This window comes from Lynx rufus, unplaced genomic scaffold (genome assembly GCF_022079265.1).
Source record: "Lynx rufus isolate CCGP_SWC_20201006 ecotype Redwood Valley unplaced genomic scaffold, mLynRuf1.p SCAF_3, whole genome shotgun sequence".
NCBI classification, from domain to species: Eukaryota; Metazoa; Chordata; class Mammalia; order Carnivora; family Felidae; genus Lynx; species Lynx rufus.
Genome location: NW_025814845.1, coordinates 181,481,485 through 181,503,976, shown reverse-complemented (window position 1 = coordinate 181,503,976; position 22,492 = coordinate 181,481,485). Strand labels below are relative to the sequence as shown.

The window sequence follows — 22,492 nt, the reverse complement described above, 5'->3', positions numbered from 1 at the left end:
ACGAGATCCTGACCTGAGCTAAATTCAGACACTCAACTGACTGAGCCACCCAGACACCGTGAGCATAATTTCATTTTAAATCAAACATGAAGAGTTTTATTTAGGGCAACTGGTTTAAAGCACAGGTAATAAACCAATGTAAAACTGACTCAAAGCAGATTACTTCCCAACTAGTAATATTCAGAGCTCAAGTGACTTGTTATTTAGTGATATTCAAGAAAATTTAATGATATGAAGTAGGTAAGAACTCTGATCACAATCGCTTCTCGGCCTTTTGGCTAAGATCATGTGTAGAACTCTGATCACAATTGAGCAATCAACAGAGGAACTTTTTTTAGAATAAAGGTAGGTGAAGACAAGGAAAACCTTGGCATACGATTTTATTTTTTAAGACCAGTTTACATTCTTGCCCTAAAAATGAATTCCAATTTTCACTGAAATTCGTTCAATTTAAGCATATGTAACTTGTGATCAAACTTACCTGTTAAACAACCTCTACTCCAATATAAATTTCCTAGTCTAGTTTATTCCTAGAACATCTTCCAATTTGGAGACAGGTATATTTTTTTAATTTTTTTTTCTAACGTTTATTTATTTTTGAGACAGAGAGAGATAGAACATGAACGGGGGAGGTGCAGAGACAGAGGGAGACACAGAATCGGAAGCAGGCTCCAGGCTCCGAGCCATCACCCCAGAGCCCGACGCGGGGCTCGAACTCACGGACCGCGAGATCGTGACCTGAGGTGAAGTCAGACACTTAACCGACTGAGCCACCCAGGCGCCCCGGAGACAGGTATCTTTACTGTACATCCTATTTATTTAGAAAACTTTCTTCTATTTTGAGATATCAGTGTTTAAGTTTCTACCCATGACAAACCTCTACTCTGAATAATATTCCTGATTTCCATCTGGTCTTCTATTATATGTTAAAGTAAAACCAGAAACTGCCTTGGCAGCCATTTCCCCCGCCGTTATGACTTCTCCAGATGACCAATTTTTAGAAGAAAACAACATGGCCATAAAATTACCCCCAAAATCACTTACTTTCCATTGCAAAAGAAAACCAAAGTTCAGAGAATTATTCAAATGCAGACTTTCTTCTATCTTGGACAACTTACACAACCTATATCTGAACTAAATTGTCTGTTGGTTAAATGCAGATATTCACGATCAAACTTTTTTGTAATGACTAGGTTGTAAGGAGGCTGTCTAATTTTGGAAGGAGAAAGCAAGCTATGTTAACTGGTAGAGAATGAAACTAGGCATTTTGGCTTAAAGAATAAGAAACACTGAGATGAATTATGTAATTATGTAGAAGAAATTTGCTGTATAAGAAACTTATGTTTTTTGTTTGTTTTTGTTTTGTTGTTGTTGTCTCTGTGGAGGGGAAAGGAGATGAGCACCCAAGCACCTAAACCATGTGTGAGTGGATGTTTTATAGTATTTCCACAGGGACTTTTTTTGAATAGATGTTTAAGTACGTTGGTAGATCAAATGGACTGATGTCCCTTCAGAATGACTGTGATCTGCTGGTTCTTGCTATGGGTTCTACAGTTTCTAAGAAAGCTACCTGATGGTCTGCAAAAGACAATTATGTCCTCCAGTGCAGTGACTGCTGGACAACTGGAAGTTCTGCTGGTCTGTAAGGAAAGGTTTCTAAATACCCAGAAGGCTGCCACAAATTTAAGACACTTACCTGAGTTCTTTCATCTACAAATCCTTAAAAATAATGTCTGGTCATTTTGAAGATTAAATAGCATGCCCTTAGTACAGCGCCAGTGAGACAGGCAATTAATGAAAGTTAATTTATTCCAATTATATATTTATAGTCCATATGAATACTTGCTTTTCCATAAACACAGACTAAGAATTAAGTATTTGTCAAGTCTAAGAAAATAATTTTATTCTTCCTAAAGTTCTATTGCCAGAACATGTAGAGAAAGAAAAAGAATGAAGAAAAAACACTGTACCAAATGCTGGCATTTGGAATGACAATACATACTGGGATGAAATTTAAACGAAGATATGTGTTAGGTTGTTTTGTGATTTAGATACCCTTACCAAAGCCTCAGATACATATAGTTCCAGATTTTCTCCTTTATTAGCTTTCACAGCTACCTATAAAATGTGTTCCTTCTATAACATTGTATAGAAGCAAACTGCTGAACGTAGCACAATTTAAAAAGAATTTTCAATAAAATTAAATAAAAACTAGATTGCCTAAAAGTTAAATATTAATTTTATTACTAAAGCTGTTCTCTATGAAAAGCTAACTCACAGTAAAGATCAAAAGAATTCATTGACTTCTGTGTCTAGAATTACTACTTATTAACAAAAAGATTGTTTTTAACATTAGGAATTTAGAAAGTATATTATTATCCAATCACAAACCTATTAGTTACTTATATAAAAACATTTTTATGAAAGGTTGTTGGACTAGATGAAGTGGAAGGCAATCTTTTTCTATTAGGTAAAATACATATTTACTTGTATTGCTTCTTAAATGTATCTTTAATTTTAAAAATTAAATCATGTACGAGCAGCTGATGTATTCTTTTCATTTAGTGTTATTAAAAGTTACCTTTTTGAGACGGCACATTTGTAGGCATGGTGTTTCCTGACATGAATATTTAAAAACAAATGTTTTTTGAAAATTTATCATCTGGAAATAAGGAAAAATAAGGCTTTCTACAGTTGAAAATAGTAATTTTTCAAAAAGGTTGACAGGAAAAATATCTAAACAAACCATTCTTGATAAAGAAAGGAGGCAGTTTCAAATTAAAAATATAAATTTAAATGAGGCAATTTTTATAAAATATTGATACTAGCTAAAATCACATGCATAGGTACTTAATAACAGAGGGCCAGCAGTGAAACTTAAATATGATAGGATTTATCAACAATAAATAAACATTTATAGTGCAAATCGTGCAGAAAAATTTCTCAAAGCAAAGACCATAGCAATCATTCTAACCTGTACAAAATCAGTCTCAGTTCTGTATACAATCTATACAGGGTATCTATGAATTCAGTCACTGTGATGAAATACCAATTTGAAAATCATACATATTAATTTGCTTATTAGTCTTGTGTCATTTCTGTCTTGGTAGGTTTTCAGGAAAATCTGAAAAGAAAAGAACATAGAAAACCCTAAGATTTAACTTAAGATGATAAATTCTCATCTCTTGATATTCTCTTCCAATTCAGACATGTCTATAAGAAGATAACTGGACTATGAGGGAAAAGAGGTGGGGAAAGGATTCTAGCATGTTCATATAAACAATTACTCAGTGCCCACTCTCTTCTTAAACTGTGATATGAAAAATCAACCCCTCCCCAAGGGACTGACAGTATGATTTAAAAAACAAGATATAAAACAAGTCAATGTTGGCACTAACGTTACGTACAACTAGATGAAGAGAAGGGGCAGATGAGTTTGAGGTGGAGAGAAGAAATTCCTGCCATTTCCCTCGCTATAAATGCTCCCAGGGAGGTTCCCATGCTCCCTTCTCAGAGTGCACTGCTTCAGCCCACCTGAATGAGCAAAGGACCACAGACATGACGCTAATCTGCTAGCCAAGCTGCTGCCGGGTCAGCCTATTTGCTGGGGATTTGTAGTGAAACCCCGGTTAGTCGCCATGAGCTACTTGAACCATCCTAATACGGTCAGGCCTGTGGGCAGCAATGGTGGAGCATGTGTAAGTGTAACAAAGAAAGGCTCTCTGAAGAGCAAGGTGGGGGAAGCACATGAGAGTGAGAGACAGAAAAGAACAGATGCAAAAATGAGAAACAAGCAGCCTTGGCAAGGGTGTGAGAAGAAGCCTTTGGTTATTACAGCCTCCTGCCCTGTTTTCAAGCTCAGCATCTGAGCTGTCCTTTCCTACATTTTGGCTCTACAAACTATCTCTGCATTGTTCAATAACACAAGCTTTTACTCAAATTTGGTGGGGTGGGCAATAGTTTTTACAACCAAATCATTCCTAAAACTAGATAGATGGAGACGAAAAGGAAGAGAGTGTTGGGACTGAACAAAGACACAGTAATAAGAGAAAGAACATCAAATGGAGAACATATGGGGAAAATGGAAAATTAAAGTGGGTGCTCTCGAATATATGCCAGATTATAGAGGGCTTAAAACCAGAGAGAAATTTAATAGTGATACTGCCATTGCTAAGTTCTAGAGCAGAGAAATTATACCATTGGCTGGTTTTAGGAAGATCATTCTGTCAGTGCTCTATAGGAAGGGGAAAGCCTCAATTCAGGGGACTGGCAAAACATTTACTGGAATAATCCTGGTGTGAGATCGAAAAGAGACAGACTGGAAGTTCATCTTAAAGGAAGAAATGACAAAGGAGACTAGTGAGAAATGTCAACTAAGTGATACGGTTTACTCCATATACCAGCTAAGAGAAAGGTACTAATCATAGATAAGAGTTTATAATTCTACATATGTAGCTGTCAAAACACTAAAAAAACAAACACACAAAAAAACAAAAAAGAAATTCATTTAAGGCAAACAGCACAGTGACAAAATATCCAAAAGATTTCTATTGGTTAAATGCTTATGTATATAAAATTATACATAATGTATAACACAGAGCATTTTATATGTTGCATATAACACAAAAGCTAAGATAGAACTCAACAGGCACTGGTAAGAATACTTCAATTAAAGAATACTCAAACTTTCTGGAAAACAATTTACCTATAGTGGAGCATGGAATTGGCTGTGCGTTGTTATTGCTTGTTGAAGTTTCTCTTCCTTGGCTCTTCTACAGTGGCAGATCTAGAAGATTTAAAGTACCAGTCACTTCTCCAATGATTTACTTAATGCTTCCTACATTAGGACAGAATTCATATAAGAATCCTTTAACTTGTTGACATTTTTTACTTTTGAATGTTTAAGGTAGCTCAGAATTTAAAAATCATCACCCCACAAACATTGAATTGTATTTGGAAGACAACCTTTGCCTGTAAACTTCCAGAATGTAAAATAAACCTCTTTATATCAATTCTCTGATTATGTAATTTCAAATACCTGTGTTTTAAAAATATAAAAATCCTACTGTTGTTAATCAGGAAGATTAATTAAAACTTCAAGGTACAGTTATATAATATCAAAGAAGAATAAACTAGAAATCAATGCCTTGCAAATGCTATAACCATAGTTTTTAATGTGCCTAAACTTCAATTTTCTCTGATGGAAATGGGGATAACAAAATCTGGCCATGTTCCTTAATAGGATATGCATATATATCATACACATTTTATAAAGTTTATTAAGAAAAGGTTACTTTTAAAATGTGATGTTTCAGAGAAATTAGGTAAATATTTAGAACTTTATCGAAAGGCAAGATACTGTTAAATAGACTTTCTTGATCTTTCTTTAAATGTAATGAAAATCAGAACAGAAAAGAAACTATTCCAGAATGTTCTCAGTAACATTTACAAGTTTTAAAATAACTAAGTATACATTATTCCCTTTTGAAACAACTTGTTGAACATAAGAAGGTGCATAGCCTACAACCATTGACTAGACTTTAGCTGATATAGTAGCTTTAGAACAAAATCATAGTAAGATGCTGCTATCATTCTTAAAGAACAGAGGTTCTTTCGTCTCTTCTCATGGCACTCAAAACTCCAGCTCAGTACTGCGCTAACGTTTGCTCATGAATACAGTTAAGTAATTGGATATTACACTGTCCCTTGTCCTCAACTGAAGAGTATTACATACTGTTCTCTTTTCCATGAAGCTACTGAGAAAATCATCTATTTCGGTTTTTCCCTCTAAGAAATCTTCAGCAATATTATCAGATTCTTCCTCAGCTTCATGAGCAGCTACTTTCAATCTTGCCTGCAAGGCACTCGCACTACAGCTCTGAAAAAGAAAATCAAGCGCTCATTTAGTTTATTTACAACGCTCAGAAAAATGAGACAGGGAAGGGAGAAATTCATTGTACGCCTTATATTGCGTCTTTTTGAGGAAATCTGCTACCACCCAAGTCCTCAGCTTTTGGAGATAAGGGTAGATACCTACCACAAAAAAACTCAATCCAAAGCTGCAAACCAGTAAATGAGGGAAACTGGGCCAATCAGTGTCTTCTGGGGATTTAGGAATTAGGTCATTGCGGTAGGCACCCTCTAAGAGGACACCTAATTATCCCCAGCTCCTGGTGTTGCTGCCCTTGTGTAAATCACCTTCACTTGAGGGTGGGCTGCACACAGGGACACACTTCTAATGAATATGGCGAAAGCGATGGGAATAAATTCAACCGAAAAGGCACAAGACCTGCACAAACACTGGTGAAAAAACTGAAGAAGTCATGAATAAGCAGAAAGACATCTCGGGTGCATGGACTGGAAGACTTAATACTGTTAAGATGACAATACTACCCAAAGTGTTCTACACAGTCAATGTGATTCCTATCAAAATCTCCATGGCATTTTTGGCAGAAAAAGAAAACCCATGCTAAAATTCATCAGAATCTCAACTGACCCCAAATAGCCAAAATAATCTTGAAAAGGAAGAATAAAGACGCATATTTGCTGACTTCAAAACTTATTACAAAGTGACAGCAATCAAAACAGTGCTGTACTGACCTAAGAGACATGTAGACAAATGAAAGATCAAGCCCCAAGATATACCCTCACATACATGGTCAAATGTTTTCAAAAAGTGTGCCAAGACCATTCAGTGGGGGAAAAGACAGTTTTGGACAAATAGTGCAGGGACAACTGGATCTTCACATGCCATATGAAGGTGGACCCTTATTTTACCTCACATACAAAATTGAACTCAAAAAAAATGAACTTAAAGTGGACTGAAGACCTAATTGCCAGAAATAAGACTATTTTTAATAACAGTCATGCTAGTGGGTGTAAGGTGGCAACCCACTGATACATCACGTACACGAATGAACCCTTTTTTTTTTTTTTTTAAACGTTTATTTATTTTTGAGACAGAGAGAGACAGAGCATGAACAGGGGAGGGCCAGAGAGAGTGGGAGACACAGAATCCGAAACAGGCTCCAGGCTCTGAGCTGTCAGCACAGAGCCCGACGCGGGGCTCGAACTCACGGACCATGAGATCATGACCTGAGCTGAAGTCGGACGCTTAACCGACTGAGCCACCCAGGCGCCCCGAATGAACCATTTTCTTATCACCCTTGCCAACATTGGTCATCTATCTTTACAAGTCTGGCTCACATGGATGATGTAAAATTTGATTATTTTTATTACTGACAGGCTGAATGTCTTTTCAAATGTTTCCATTTATTTATTCATTGAATATTTATTGAGTATCTACTCTGTGCCAAGCACTCGACCCGGTACTGGGTATATGGGCGAATACAATACGGCATGCTTCTGCACTCATTGCAACAACAGTCTAATGAAATGATCTACATGCTTTAGAGTGAGAAGACTGACTCGTCGTTCCCGAAGATTCTGAGTGAGCACATCGAGACACAAGCGTAGGGATCAAGGTTGTATTTTTTAAGTGTTTCAAAAATAATCTCAAGCAATTATAAGTGGCACAGAAGACCGAGTATACCCGTAGGTTTATTGGACATTCATATTTCTTGTTGAGTTTCTTGTCTTTCCTTTGCCTATTTGTCAGGACTCTTTATGGGCCACTGGCATTCGTGCGTGCTACATATGCTACAAATATTTGTTCCCTTTTCTTTTAATTTTGATATTATAATCTTCAGTATATGCAAGTTTTAAACTTATAGACAGATAAACAAAATTAATTTTTTTTGTGCTTCTGCCTCTTGGATGATACTTGGAAAGCATTTTCCCACCATAATCTCATAATTACCTTTCATAATTCTGGAATATTTTAAGTGTGTATGGTGTGATACAGGGATCTTCTTTCTAAATGGACTGCCAATTAAATAATTTATTAAACCCTCAATTTTCTCTAACCCATTACTCATATACACAAGTCTATTTCTGAATTGCACAGTCCGCTCCATAAAACTATTTTTCTCTTCCTACAAAAATAATCTTTTAAATTATGAGGTTTTATAGTGTTATTCTAACACCAGGAAAGGGGGGGGTGGTTTCTTCCCCCATTGATTCTTTTTGTTCAAGCTCTTCCTGACCACTTTTAACCATTTAGTTTTTCAGATGAACTTTAGAATAAATCAAACTGAAAAAAAAAAAACAAAACAAAACTGGGGATTTTGACTAGAAGTACATTAGAGGCACCTGGTGGCTCAGTTGGCTAAACATCTGACTCTTGGATTTTGGCTCAGGTCATGATGTCGTGGGCTGTGAGTTCGAGCCTGACATCACGCTCTGCACTGAGAATGCAGAGCCTACTTGGGATTCTCTGTCTCCCTGTCTCTGCCTCTTCCCCACTCGTGCTCCCTCTCTCAAAATAAATACATAAAATAAAACTTGAAAAAGGAGTAGATTAAATTTTTTGGGGTGCCTGGGTAGTTCAGTCCATGCTGAGCATGGAGCCTACTTAAGATTTCTTTCTCTCTGCCCCTCTCCCCTGCTCACGCACTCTAAAATAAAATTTTTTTTAAAGTAAATTTTTAAGTTATTTTGAGAAGAATGAAATCTTTATAATAGTGGATTCACTCCATGAATATTTTAGGTTGCTCCATTTACTCAAGTGTTCTTTTTTGTCATTCAGTAAAGTTTCCTAACTTCCTTCACCGGGTTCAGTTCTAGCTATTTTACAGTTCTGTTGCTATTGTAAATGAGTTTTTTTCTCTACCTCACTTTGCATTAGTAGCTGCTGGAATCTCGGGGGAAAGTTTCTCAATATGCTAGGATTTTTGCTTGTTTTTGGTAAACAACTATTTTATGGTTTCTTTTATACTGTACCTCTTTTTTCTTGTCTTGTTGCAGTGGCCTGAACCTTTCCAGCATTGCTAAACAGGAGTTATATTGGGGCATCACTGTCTTATTCCTAATGTTAAGGGTATCTTGAAAATGTTTAGCAATTCAAATTGATGCTGTTGGTTTCTAATATTCTTTATCAAGTTAAGGAATTAATTTCTATTCTTAGTTTACTAAAAATTTATAAAGAATCATAGGAATATTGATATTCCTATTGATATTGAATAAAGCTTATTCAGTATCTACTAAACTCTAATGTGCATCCAGGAGTATTTCATTGGATTCTCTCAGATTTTCTGGTTAAGAGGGAGGACAGTTTACATTTGATTCCTGACTCTGACACTTTCTATTTATATGACATCAGGGAAGTTATTTAATATCCCTGTGCCTCAGAATGCTTATCTGTACTATGAAAAAGTAGTACCAACGCCTACCTCCTAGGATTTTGAGGGGATAATGGGCAATATATGAAAAGAACATAGTGCAGTGTAAGTTGAATTTTATAAATGCTTCAAGTAATTTTATAAAGTGATTTTTATTTTTTATTTAATTGGGTCTCTAGCAAAGAGTCTACAATTTGTGGTGAATTAAACTTTACAATTTCATGTCTTTCCATTTGCTAAGTTTTCATTTAAGGTATCTGTACATGAGCTTAAAAGTGAGACTAAAGTTCAAGTTTTTTGTTGTTAGATTTTATTATAGAAGGTAAACTGGCATTATAATAACATTCCCAGAAAAGTTATTTATGGGGCTTTTTGTATTTTTCTGCTTTGGAACCAAATATGCTCTTGCATCAGAACAAATCATTTATAATGCCCCATAACTGAGAGCTATTCATCTCACTTAAAGGTATCAAGCCTTATAAAGAAAGTCGCCTAATAAACGCTTTCTGATAATGAAAGTAAGAATGTGGCTCATGCATATTGAGATTAAAAATTCCTATGGGGTTCCTGGGTGGCTCAGTTGATTTAGCGTCTGAATCTTGACTTAGGCTCAGGTCATGATCCCAGGATCATGGATCAAGCCCCATATTGGGCTCTTTGCTGAGCATGGAACTTAAGATATTCTCTCTCTCTCTCTCTCTCTCTCTCTCTCCCTCCGTCCCTCTTCCCCCACCCCCCCACCTCTCCCTAGTCTTGCACTCTCTCCCTTAAATAAATTAATTCATTAAATGTAAAAATAAAATCTTATGGTAAAGGAAAAGAGCTAAACATCTTACCTCACTAAGTTCATGCTGCCTTTGCATCTTCTTTTCAAAAGTAGATTTCAGTTGTGTAAGCAACTCATACTAAAAGATTTTAAAAAAATGTTATTTGATTATATTTGTAAGTTGTATGAATTTCTTTAAAATGGTAACTAGCTCACCTTATCTAAAACAATTTGCCTTTTGGCTTCCAAGCTGGGCTCCAAAAGAAGATTTTTTCCTGTAAGATAAATTTCTGGTTTATTTCTAGGTTAAATATCATATTTTTCTCAGACAATTTAAGAAGTAAGGAAAGACATACTTGCTAGCTCTTCAATACTTTTTACTAAGTCATCCTTGTCGGTAATTATCTGTTTTAGTTGAGGCAAAGTCACAAATTGTTCCAGTAATATCTCCTCTTGTTCATTCATATCTGTAAGCTGTGATACACTAGCAGCACAACAGAAAAGTTCATGAGTATCAGTCATCTTGTTTTCTCCGTGATGACATATATTCACAATTTTTCCATTTTATTCAGTTGACAGGGCTCTAAATAATTTTTGAACTATCAGTTTTTATATACGCATGTAAGAATGCAAATTATGACCTTAAAAGCAAATAAAGTATCAACCAACCACAATGGAACACAAATTAGTCCGAGTGTAACATCCAATCATGACAGGAGAGTTGGGTTCATGAACAGTCACAACAAGTTAACTTCTCTGTACCTGTTTAGCTAAAAGGTGTGGGGTTATCATAATAAAAGGTGACTATATGCATATGTGTGTGTACAGATTCATAAAATATTTAAAGAAAAGCAATCATGGTGGACTAACCAAAAGTCAATATCCACAGGGTGAAAGCGGGAACTGGATGGGTGGATAGGAATGGAAGCTAAACCTTTATTAGTTTTGACTACAGATCCATATTAAAGCATTATGTAATTTAAAAAAATAAATTAAAAGAAGTCTATAAAATTCAGAGTAAATAGAAATGAATGAAACTGGCTTTTTCTAAGTTACATACCATCCAGAGAAGTATTATTCAGAGACTTTAAAAAATAGTATTAGGCTGTATATTTCAGCCACAACACAAAAGAAATACAAAAACACAAAAGGATAAGAAACAAACTCTCATCCTGAATTCAAGAATCACAGTAATAATATTGGTATTGTAGTTTTGAAAAAGAACAAGTGCCTTTCAGAGAAAGGACTTTAGGCCAGAGAAAATAAATTTCATGATGACCCCATGGCATCTTTGTTTTGTCAGAAAGGACATAGAAGCCAATGTCAAGAATTTGCTAGTGACTAAAGACAGAATGCTTACGTATCAAAAAGAATAATGACTGCAACAGACCGAAACATATCAAATACAGTTTTAAAAAAATCTACGAATTCTTAGTAGAAAGTAGATTCTACTTTAAATTCTTAGTAGAAAGAACTACTTTCTGAAAGAACAGAAACAACTACAGAAACAGACCAAAACCTTTGCGTATCAGAAAGTTGGGAGCTTCTGTGTGCATCAACTCAATATTCTGAAAATTGATAAAAAACCAAATAAGCATTTGTCTTTCTGTTCCTATATGAAGTGTATTTAAATACAACTAAATAGTTGATTAAGAAAGTTCATCTTCCTGGGGCTCCTGGGTGGCTCAGTCAGTTAAGCGTCCGACTTTAGCTCAGGTCTTGATCTTGTGGTTCATGGGTTCGAGCCCTGCGTCGGGCTCTGTGCTGACAGCTCAGAGCCTAGAGCCTGTTTCTGATGCTGTGTCTCCCTCTCTCTCTGCCCCTACCCTGCTCACGCTCTCTTTCTGTCTCAAAAATAAGTAAACATTAAAAAAAAAAAGTTTTTAAAGAAAGTTCATCTTCCAGAATTCTGGCCTTTTCTGGAAGTAGAAAATCACATTTGCAACCTTTAACAAAATAACGGAGAGCCAATAATTTAGATGTTTCAACCTGTCTCAGTCTTAATGTCACTAAAAATAGGGCAACCAGACATCATTGTTGCCTTATATAAATGATGTAAAAGGAAGTATGTACTAATTATAAGTATTCTTGCCAAAGGAACTGAACCTAAATCTTTTTTTTTTCACCACTGAGGTATAATGGGCATATAACAAACATTGTGTATGGTTAAGGTGTACAGCTCAATAATTTGATAAAACTGAACCTAAGTCTAATTAAAACTCTATATCTAGCTACCAACAGAAATAGGGAAACAGAAGAACATTTCACTGGTACTACAACGATGCAATTAGGCAAAAACAGGATATAGGAAATTCTATAAGCCAAATAACCAATTTCTTCAACAAATATATAATAACATGACATGTATATAACTTATATTACCACATATATGTATTTACATGTATATATGTGTATGTGTGTACATATATATGTGTGTATATATATATATGTATATATGTATATATATATGTGTATATATGTGTGTGTGTATATATATATACACACACATATATACTGATAAAAATGGGGGGAATGGTTCACAACTAAAAAAAACATAATAAATATGGTAATCAAATATAATAGGTAAACCTTGTTTTGATCCTGATTCACCTAAACTACCAACGAAGAGATTTAATTATTAAGATCCTGGGGTAATGAGATACTATTAAAGAATTATCATTAATTTTGTTAAGTATGATGATATTGGGGTTATGGTAAACACAAAGTCTTTACCTGGTAGAGAAATTTAGTAAAGAACTGAGTAAAAAGGCTATGTTTGGGACCTGGTTTAAAATAATTCTGACCCATACCCACACTTCCCAAAAAGGGCTACAAGGGTATATGATGCAAGACAAGCAAAGAGGTTCACCTTTTTGTATTTGTGACATTTTCATAATAATTTTTTTTAAAAGAAGGAAGAAAAAAAAGAATCCTTTATAACATGGGAAAAATAACAGTATCTACTTTATGGGGTTGCTGTAAACATTACAGTGCTTAGAAAACCTTAACATGTATGTAATATAATATAAATCTTCACTGACTATTATCAGCAGAAAATAATAAATCACTACTTCCTAAAAATGACTGTGAAACACTGAGTCAATTATGGTAAACATTTTTTTTTTTTTTTAACTGTAGGATTTCTCATGGGTATCTGGCTGTACATCCCTGGTAGGAGATATCCCAAAGACAAAAAGAACTACAAAAACAGATTTTTAATTACATTCAGAAGCATTAGTAATAACAGCCTTATGCATATTATAAATCTTCAATGCGGTATAAAGGATGTAATGTTTCCCAAAGTTGAGTGGCCACAAAACAATTTTTCATGAAGTGTCTGAGAGAAGCAGTGTTCCATGAAAAATAGGACCTTAAACTTGAATAGTACAAATTTATTTCCCATCAATTTGAATACAATTTGGCTTGTAAAAACACTGTGCTATTACTTTATGAGAACATTAATATGTTTCTCTATGTACAAAGTTCTACCTACAAAAGGAACAATGAGAAGGTCTAAAATAGGCCAAGAAATATTTGAAATCGCTGGAGATCATGTACTGAGAAATAATTTTCACAATAACCTAAGCCACAAAAGAGAAAGGACATTGTTATCCTGGAAACTATTATATCATTCCCAGTATCTAGAAAAATCCCTGGGTACATAGTCAATAAATACAAACTACAAGACATAAAACTGATTTATAAAACTTTCCCACTAAGACAACCACAATACAGAAATAGTGAAGATAAAAACAACCCAAAAAAACCCTTTAACATGGATATGACAATGATGATCTGGTCAAATAGACAACGAATACTAACGTTACTCTCCCAAGATTTTTACCTTAGTTCTGAGAGTTCTGGAAATGCGTCAGGGACGTCCGGCATCTTGTAACCAAAACCATTTTGGCTTATCTAAAGAGAGTTTGAAATGGTATTAAACTTTAGCCATCTTTTTGACTGCTCCTATTTACTTATAAATGTAATTTTTAATGGATCACATCTTACAATTATCACCTTCATCTTCTCATCTTCGCACTTCACATTGTCCTTATTTTTCCCCCTCCTTTTTTTTTTTTAAAGTTTATTTATTTTGAGAGAGAGAAAGAATGTGGGCAGAGGGGAGCAAGGGGCAGAGAGAGAGAGGGCACGAGAGAGAATCTGCTCTGTCAGCATACAGCCTGATGCAGAGCTTGAATTCATGAACTGGGAGATCATGACCTGAGCCAAAGTTGGACCTTTAACCGACTGAGTCACCCAGGTGCCCTTCTCTTCTTTCTTTCTTTTCTTATTTTTCAGCATACCTTGTATATATAGGGTTAATTTTTTTTTCTTTCGTGGGATCATGTAAGTACCTGTGTTAGCTCTTTCCTGGGCAAGTATATGACTATTAAATAAAACACTTAACTGCATCTGTAACAAGTGCAGAGAATTATCTGTGGATTTTACTGCTACATAAGAATACATTTGTCTCATCTGAAAGATACTGAATATAAACAAAATTTAGTAAATTGGCAAAAGTCTGAATAGTTGCATAACTAAGTTCCACAAGACAGTAGGGGAGATAACAGGCAATCTGTTGTTTAAATTAAAACAACTTTTTAAAATTGAGGATCCTTGGAAAGTTCTCGTGTAATTTTGTTTATACTAATTTGAGTATTACTATGGGTGAGACTCACTGAAGGTTAAAATGAAGGTTTTTAAATCATTTTATATGTTTTATTCACATAGTCTCTCAATAACGTCCCACATGGTAACAGTTACCACTTAATTTTTTTTTAATGTTTATTTAGTTTTGAGAGAGAGAGAGACAGAATGCACATGGGTTAGGGGCAGAGAGAGAGGGAGACAGAGAATCCGAAGCAGGCTCCAGGCTCCGAGCTGTCAGCACAGAGCCCAACGCGGGGCTCTAACTCACGAGCTGCGAGATCATGACCTGAGCTGAAGTCAGACGTTCAACTCACTGAGCCACCCAGGCGCTCCCAGTTACCACTTAATTTAAGAAAATTTTTTTTAAACCAGTGAGACACTTGAAGCCCTTAGCAAGGTAGAGAGCAGACCCTCCACAGTCTGAGACCTACTTCTCTTTCATGATCACTTCTCGTGCCTTCATGTCTATTTCCTCTATGACAGCTAGAGAGATCTATTAAATGCAGTTTCACAAGAATGCAATTTGGTTTATGCCTCCAAGACTTTGTCAATACTATTGCCTTTTCACAGAAAACTTTACATAACCCCTCTCATTCTGACAAATTCATTACCATCTGTCAAAATCTGGCCTCAAACATAAACAAATACATTCACTTATCTGCCCCATTTTAATTGAGCACCTACTATGTGTATCAGGGGTGGTTTGAGGCACTAAGGACAAAGTGGTGAAAAAGCAGAAACAGATTTTTTATAAAAGCATCGCTTCTAGTTCTACCTCAGTTTCTAGGAGTACTGTATCTTCACCGTAATTCCAAACTACCTCTTCTACTCTACTGGAGGTTTCATATTTGCAATTATTTGATAATTTGCTGGTCACTTCTGAGTTTGTTACTTGAGCTGAAAATGCGATTTAATCTTTTTATCTTTTGTGCTTTACTTAGTGGCTGCCACAAGAAGGCATATGATAAATATTTGTTGACTGGACGATCTCAAGGATACAAAATGTAGAAAACTGAAGATACCCACCGGTGCTGAAGTGTCTGTTGTGGGAACAGGTAATGGCAGATTTGAAAGGACGCCAAAAGAAGGAGCAGCGGGTTTGGCTGTTGTGTAACTTGTTGTTGAAGAAGAAATAGTGTCAGCCACAGACAAAGAAGTGATAGTCCTGTTAGCTTCTTGTGGCGGATATGGAGGAAGAAATGGAAAACCCTGAGATGCATAGGGAGGCATCCCACTTGGATTACTGTATAGGCTAAAAAGAAAGACAGAAAAAACATTAGATTAGACATTAGGGGTAAACCTATAAAGCTATCCCCACATGGTTCTAAATAACAATGGCCATGCAACAGAGACAGAATCTTGTTACTATAATCCTATAACTGACTTAAAATATTATATAAACTGATAAAATATGACGCCACCCCAATAAATGTGGTTTCCATGAAAAAGCACAATGTTTTAGAAAACATAATATTCAACTAGTCAGAGAAGAAGTGAACAGACAGGCTCTTTTTGAGTTTGGAGCATTCCGTTAGCATTAATCACTATCTTCATAAGAAGAATGGAGGACGTTTAACCCAGAAAACGTATTCAAGACAGGTTGCTTGGATCGTAGCTCTCATTTTATCTGGAAAAATATGACTGACAGTCATGACTGCGTTTCTAAAAGATTTCAAAGGAAAATAGTTAAGTGCAGAGAAGAGCTGCTAAAAAAACATATAAAACATAACTCATTTTATTGCACTTCACAGATACCGTATCTTTTAAAAAACTGAGTGTTTGTGACAACCACGCATTGAAGTAAGTCTAGTGGCACTATTTTCCTAACAGCATCTGCTCATTTCATACGTTGGCATCACATTGTCATAATCCTTGCAATATTACAAACTTTTTCATTATTATTTTTGTTATGGTGATCTGTGATCAGTGATCTTTGATGTTACTACGGTAACTGTCTTGGGGTGCCATGAAGGGCACCCATATAAGACAATGAACTTAACTGATAAATGTGTGTGCTCTGACTGTACCACTGGCAGGCTGGTCCCCATCTGTGTCCCTCTTCCCTGAGATGTAATATTGAAATTAGGCCAATTAATAATCCTACAATGGCCTCTTAAGTGTTCAAATGAGAGCCACAGGTCTTTTACTTTAAATCAAAACCTAGAAATGATTGAGCTTGGTGAGGAAGGTGTATCAAAAGCCAAGACAGGCAAAAAGCTAGGCCTCTTGGGCCAAACAGCCAAGTTGTGAATGGAAAGGAAAGGTTCTTGACAGAAATTAAAAGTCCTATTCCAGTGACACACGAATGAAAAGAAAATGAAACAGACTTAGTGCAGATGTGGAGAAAATGTTAATGGTTTATACAGAAGGTCAAACCAGCCTTAACATTCCATTAAGCCAAAGCCTAACCGAGAGGAAGGCCCTAATGCTCTTCAGTTCTACGAAGGCTGAGAGAGGTGAGGAAACTGCATTAGAAAAGTGGGAACTCGGCAGATTTTGGGTCGTGAGGTTTAAGGAAAGAAGACTTCTTCGTAACACAGAAATGCAGGGTGAAGCAGTTAGTGCTGATATAGAAGCTGCAGCAAGTTACTGAGAAGACTGAAAATAGTACAGGTGGCTACACCAAAGAATGGATTTTCAATGCAGACAAAACAGCTTTCTGTTGGAAGAAAATGCCATCTATGACTTTCTAAGGTAGAGAAAAGAAGTTGAAGTTGATGCCTGGCTTCAAAGGTCCAAAGGACAAGTTGACTCTCCTGTTGGGGGCTAATGCAGCAGGTGATTTTAAATCACCATTCAAAAAAATCCTAAGGCCTTTTAAGAATTAGGTGAAATCTAGATAGAGAGTTAAGATGGAAGAGTTGTATGGAGACTTTGAGCTTGTCTCATCCCTGAAACACAGATCAGCATCAAACAATTTTGAACACCTAGGAAAATGATCTGAGGATTAATCCAACAATCTGTGTAATGTGAGCCAGAGACTTGGCAGGTACACGGTACAGAGAGGTGAATTGGGGGAGAGAAAAACCATGGAGCCATAGAGGGTAGGGAACCATATTCGCGCAGAGAGGACAGAGAGACAAAGAGAAAGAAGAGTGCAGCGCGCTGAAATGAAGGAAGAAAACAGCTGGAGAGAAAGAGAGAAATAAAGAGTGAAAGCACTCACAGGGGACTGCACAAGAAACCTGTTCCTCAAAGCCACTGATGGGGAGAAGGGAGAGGGTTTCAATAGGGCCAGGATTCTAGAAACAGTGGAGCACAGAGTCTGAAGTTTCGGAGCTCAGGGCCTGCAGGTGCTCTGGTGAGGAAGCAGGACCAATCCCCAGGAGCAGGCAGTGGGGTCTGAGGGTTCCGTGTGCCACACAGGGAGAAGCAGTTGCCCTACCTGCAATGAACTGCATACTGCCATACGTTTTCCCCGAGGGCAAAAGTCCCAGCAGACCCCAGAGTGCTGCCACATTTACTGATATTGGAACAGAGATGCCAGAGTGCAGCAAAACCTGGCGCCAGCTGTGTGTTGTGATTTACCATAAACTCTGAGCCTCTGCCACTGCGTGATCGGGCAAATGTTTTCTGGGACAAGATGGCACCTGGCCATTGCTTGATCGGACCCTTCCCCCAGAGAATCAGCATGGGTCCAAGTAGGGAGGGTCTCTGAAGTGTGGGTTTTGAAACGCAGTCCCATGTGAGATAAAACTCTAGAAGGAGACAGCTTGGACACAGACAGGGTAAAGGCGGGGAGTGGACAGAAACCTGAGGCAAAGGAGCGGTGCTTGAATGTGTGTCTGTAAGAGCACAAAATGCCCATGCCAGAGACTAAAGAGCTGGGTGAAGCCATTTCCACATTTAGTGCACACGTACACATACTTATGAGCTAAGCAGTGCCACCAAATGGACAATGGAGCCGTTACACCAAACCCCACCCATTTGTAGTCTCCAGGCACATCCCCCAGAAGAGCAGCACAAATCCCTTCAAACTGCTTGGTCTACTGTTCCTTTTCTTTGCTTCTGTTTTTGCCTCTGTTGTTTTCTTTTTTCTTCCATTTTTTTTTCTCTTTCACGGGTAAAAAGAGTTCTATTTTCTCTTGAAAATTTTGATACTACTTTATTTTATTCCATTTTAATATTTATTTTTATTTTTATTTTTTTTTAATTTTTTTTTTTTAACATTTATTTATTTTTGAGACGGAGAGAGACACAGCATGAACAGGGGAGGGGCAGAGAGAGAGGGAGACACAGAATCAGAAGCAGGCTCCAGGCTCCGAGCCATCAGCCCAGAGCCCGACGTGGGGCTCGAACTCGCGGACCGTGAGATCGTGACCTGAGCTGAAGTCGGACGCTCAACCGACTGAGCCACCCAGGCGCCCCCCATTTTAATATTTAAAAAATTTTTTAAACTTTTTTTCCTTTCTCTTTCTTCTCTTTCCTATCAAGCTTCTTTCAAAAAACAGAATGAAACATACCTGGCATTGGCTTCCTTTATTTGATTTTGTTTTGTTAATATTTTTTTAATTTTTACTTTTTATTTTATTGTTTTTCTTCTCCTAAAATGACAAGACAGAGGAATTCACCCCAAAAGAAAGAACAGGAAGAAATAATGGCCAGGGATTTAATCAACACAGATGTAAGTAAGATGTCTGAACTACAGTTTTAAACCATGATTATAAGAACACTAGCTGGGGTTGACAAAAGTATAGAAGACACCAGAGAATCCCTTTCTGAAAAAAAAAAAGAACAAAAATCTAGTCAGGGAAAATTAAAAATGCTATAACCGAGATGAAATATTGAATGGATGCTGTGATCTATGAAGCAGAGCAGTGAATCAGTGATATAGAAGATAAAATTACAGAAAACAATGAGGCAAAAGAGGAAAAATGGGCAAAATATCGTAACATAAAACTTAGAGAACTCGACGACTTATTAAAAAGGAATAACGTTTATATCATAGGAGTCCTAGAAGATGAAGAGAGAGAAAAAGGGGCAGAAGATATATGTGAGCAAATTAGAGTAGAAAACTTTCCTAATCTGATAAAGGGCACAGACCTCAAATTCCAAGAACAGAGAACTCCCATTAGGTTCAACAAGAATTGACCATCAGCAAGGCATATTGTAGTGACATTTACAAAATACTTACCAATTTAAATGCATTTTAATTATTTTTTTTGTCTGATTGCTTTGGCTAGCATTTCCAATACTATGTTTATTAAATAAAACTAGTGACAGGACATCCTTGTTTTGTTCCTCATTTTAAGGGAAAAGCTCTCAGTTTTTCACTACCAAGTATGCTATTAATTGTGGGCTTTTCATATATGGCCTTTATATTTCGTGGTACGTTCTCTCTAAATCTACTTTGTTTAGAATTTTTTTATCATGTATGGATGTTGTGCTTTGTCAAATTATTTTTCTACATCTACTGAAATGATCATATCATTTTTTATCCTTCCTCTCAGTGATATGATGTACCATATTGGTGGAGTTTTAAATATTGAACCACCCTTGCATCCCAGGAATAATGCCACTTGATCGTGGTGAATGATTTTTTAATGTATTGTTGGATTTGGTTAGCTAGTAGTATTTTATTAAAGATTTTTGCATCTATGTTCTTCAGAAGTTAGTTCACTTTTTTGTGGTGTCTTTTTTCTGGTTTTCTGATCAGCCAAATGCTGGCCTCAGAGAATAAATTTGCAATCTTTCCTTCCTCATGTATTTTGTGGAATAGTTTGAGAAGAATACGTATTAACTCTTCTTTAAATGTTTTGTAGAATTTGCCTGTGAAGTCAACTGGTCCTAGATTTTTGTTTGTTGAGTTTTTTGATTACTGATTCAATTTCCTTGCTAGTAATTCATCTGTTCAAATTGTCTGTTTCTTCCTGTTTCAGTTTTTGTAGGTTATATGTTTCTAGGAATTCATTCATTTCTTCCAGGTTGTCCCAATTTGTTGGCAAATAATTTTTCATAATATTCTCTTACAATTGTTTGTATTTCACTCATTTGTTATTTTGTTTATTTGGGTCCTTTCTCTTTTTTTGGATGAGTCTGGCTAGAGGTTTATCAATTTTATTGATTTTTTCCAAAGACCCAGCTCTTGGTCCTGGTTTCATTGATCTTTTTTACTGTTTTTTTTTGTTTGTTTGTTTTAGTTTCTGTATTATTCACTTCTGTGCTAATCTTTATTATTTACTTCTTTCTTCTGGTTTTGGGTTTACTTAATTCACTTTTTTTTTTAGCTTCATTAAATATGTTAAGTTGTTTGAGATTTTTCTTCCTTCTTGTGGCAATCTGTACTGTTATAATCTTCGCTCTTAGAACCACTTTTGCTGCATCCCAAAGACTTTGGATCATTATGTTTTCATTTTCATTTGTTTCTATGTAATTTTTAATTTCTTCTTTGATTTCTTATTTGACCCATTCATTGTTTAGTATCATGTTATTTAACCTCCATGTATTTGTACTTTTTCCAGACCTTTTTTTTGTGATTGACTTCTAGTTTCACAGCATTGTGGTCTGAAAAGAGGCATGTTATCAGTTCAATCTTTTCAAATTTGTTGAGACTTGTTTTGTGGTGTAATATGTGTTCTAGTCTAGAGAACGTTTCATGTGCACTTGAAACTAATATGTATTTTCCTGCTTTAGGATGGAATGTATCTATCTGTTAAATTCATCTGGCATAGTGTGTCATTCAAAGCCACAGTTTCTTTGATTTTCTATGGATGATATGTCCATTGATTTTAGTGGGGTGTTAAGTCCCCACTATTACTGTACTAGTATCATTTAGTTCCTTTTTGTTTGTTGTTAACTGTTATGATTTGGGTGCTTCCATGTTGGGTCCATAAACATTTATAACTGTTATATCCTCTTGTTGGGAAGTCCCCTTTATTATGATATAGGACCTTCTTTATCTCTTGTTACAGTCTTTGTTTTAATGTCTATTTTGTCCAATATAAGTATTGCTACTCCAGCTTTCTTTTGACCTCCATTTGCAAGATAAATGTTTCTCCAACCCCTCACTTTCAATCTGTTGGTATCTTGATTTTTTTTAATGTTTATTTATTTTTGAGACAGAGAGAGACAGAGTATGAATGGGGGAGGGTCAGAGAGAGGGAGACACAGAATCCAAAGCAGGCTCCAGGCTCTGAGCTGTCAGCACAGAGCCCAATGCGGGGCTCGAACTCACGGACTGTGAGATCATGACCTGAGCTGAGGTCGGACGCTTAACCGACTGAGCCACTGAGACGCCCTGTTGGTGTCTTTAGGGCTGAAATGAGACTCTTAGAGGCAGCAGATACATGAGTCTTGTGTTTTTATCCATTCTGTCACCCTATGTTTCTTGGGGTAGTTAGTCGATTTACATTCAAAGTAAGTGTCAATTGTATATGTATTTATTGCTATTTTGTTACTTGTTTTGTAGTAGTGTCTATAGTTTTTCTCTGATCCTTTCTTGTCTTGCTGTTTCCTGGTTTGCTGGGGTTTTTTTGTGTGTGTGTGATATGCTTGGATTCCTTTCTCCTTATTCTTTGCTCATTACTTTCTTTTTAATGTTTATTTATTTTGAGATAGGGTTGAGGGATAGAGAGAGAGAGAATCCCAAGCATGCTCCATGCTGTCAGCTTGAGGCCCGATACAAGGCTCAATCCCACCTACCAACAGATCACGACCTGAGCCAAAATCAAGAGTTGGAAGCTTAACAGACTGAGCCATCCAGGCACCCCATCTATTATTGGTTCTTAATTTGTGATTATACAAAGCATAGGTTTAAAGGACATCTTCTGGATATAGGAGTCTATATTAAGTTGATGGTTGCTGACGTTTGAACCCACTTACTCCTCTCCCCCACATG

General features: G+C 36.4%; 1 protein-coding gene across 2 annotated transcripts in view; it reads right to left on the bottom strand.

Annotated features, from left to right (window-relative positions):
- The window catches only part of VPS37A (VPS37A subunit of ESCRT-I), a 50,122-nt gene that overhangs the window by 1,409 nt on the left and 26,221 nt on the right, over positions 1 to 22,492 (bottom strand). The window contains exons 5-12 of one of the 2 annotated variants that reach the window (XM_047090384.1): positions 15,682 to 15,907; positions 13,850 to 13,920; positions 10,362 to 10,489; positions 10,222 to 10,280; positions 10,076 to 10,144; positions 5,735 to 5,878; positions 4,706 to 4,786; positions 1,792 to 3,124 (exon numbers count right to left, since the gene is read on the bottom strand). In XM_047090384.1, the coding sequence (XP_046946340.1) occupies positions 4,706 to 4,786; positions 5,735 to 5,878; positions 10,076 to 10,144; positions 10,222 to 10,280; positions 10,362 to 10,489; positions 13,850 to 13,920; positions 15,682 to 15,907 (778 nt within the window). In that variant the 3' untranslated portion in view covers positions 1,792 to 3,124. Of the gene's footprint in view, positions 1 to 1,791; positions 3,125 to 4,705; positions 4,787 to 5,734; positions 5,879 to 10,075; positions 10,145 to 10,221; positions 10,281 to 10,361; positions 10,490 to 13,849; positions 13,921 to 15,681; positions 15,908 to 22,492 lie in introns of those variants that run through there. The other variant, XM_047090386.1, reaches the window with a different exon arrangement.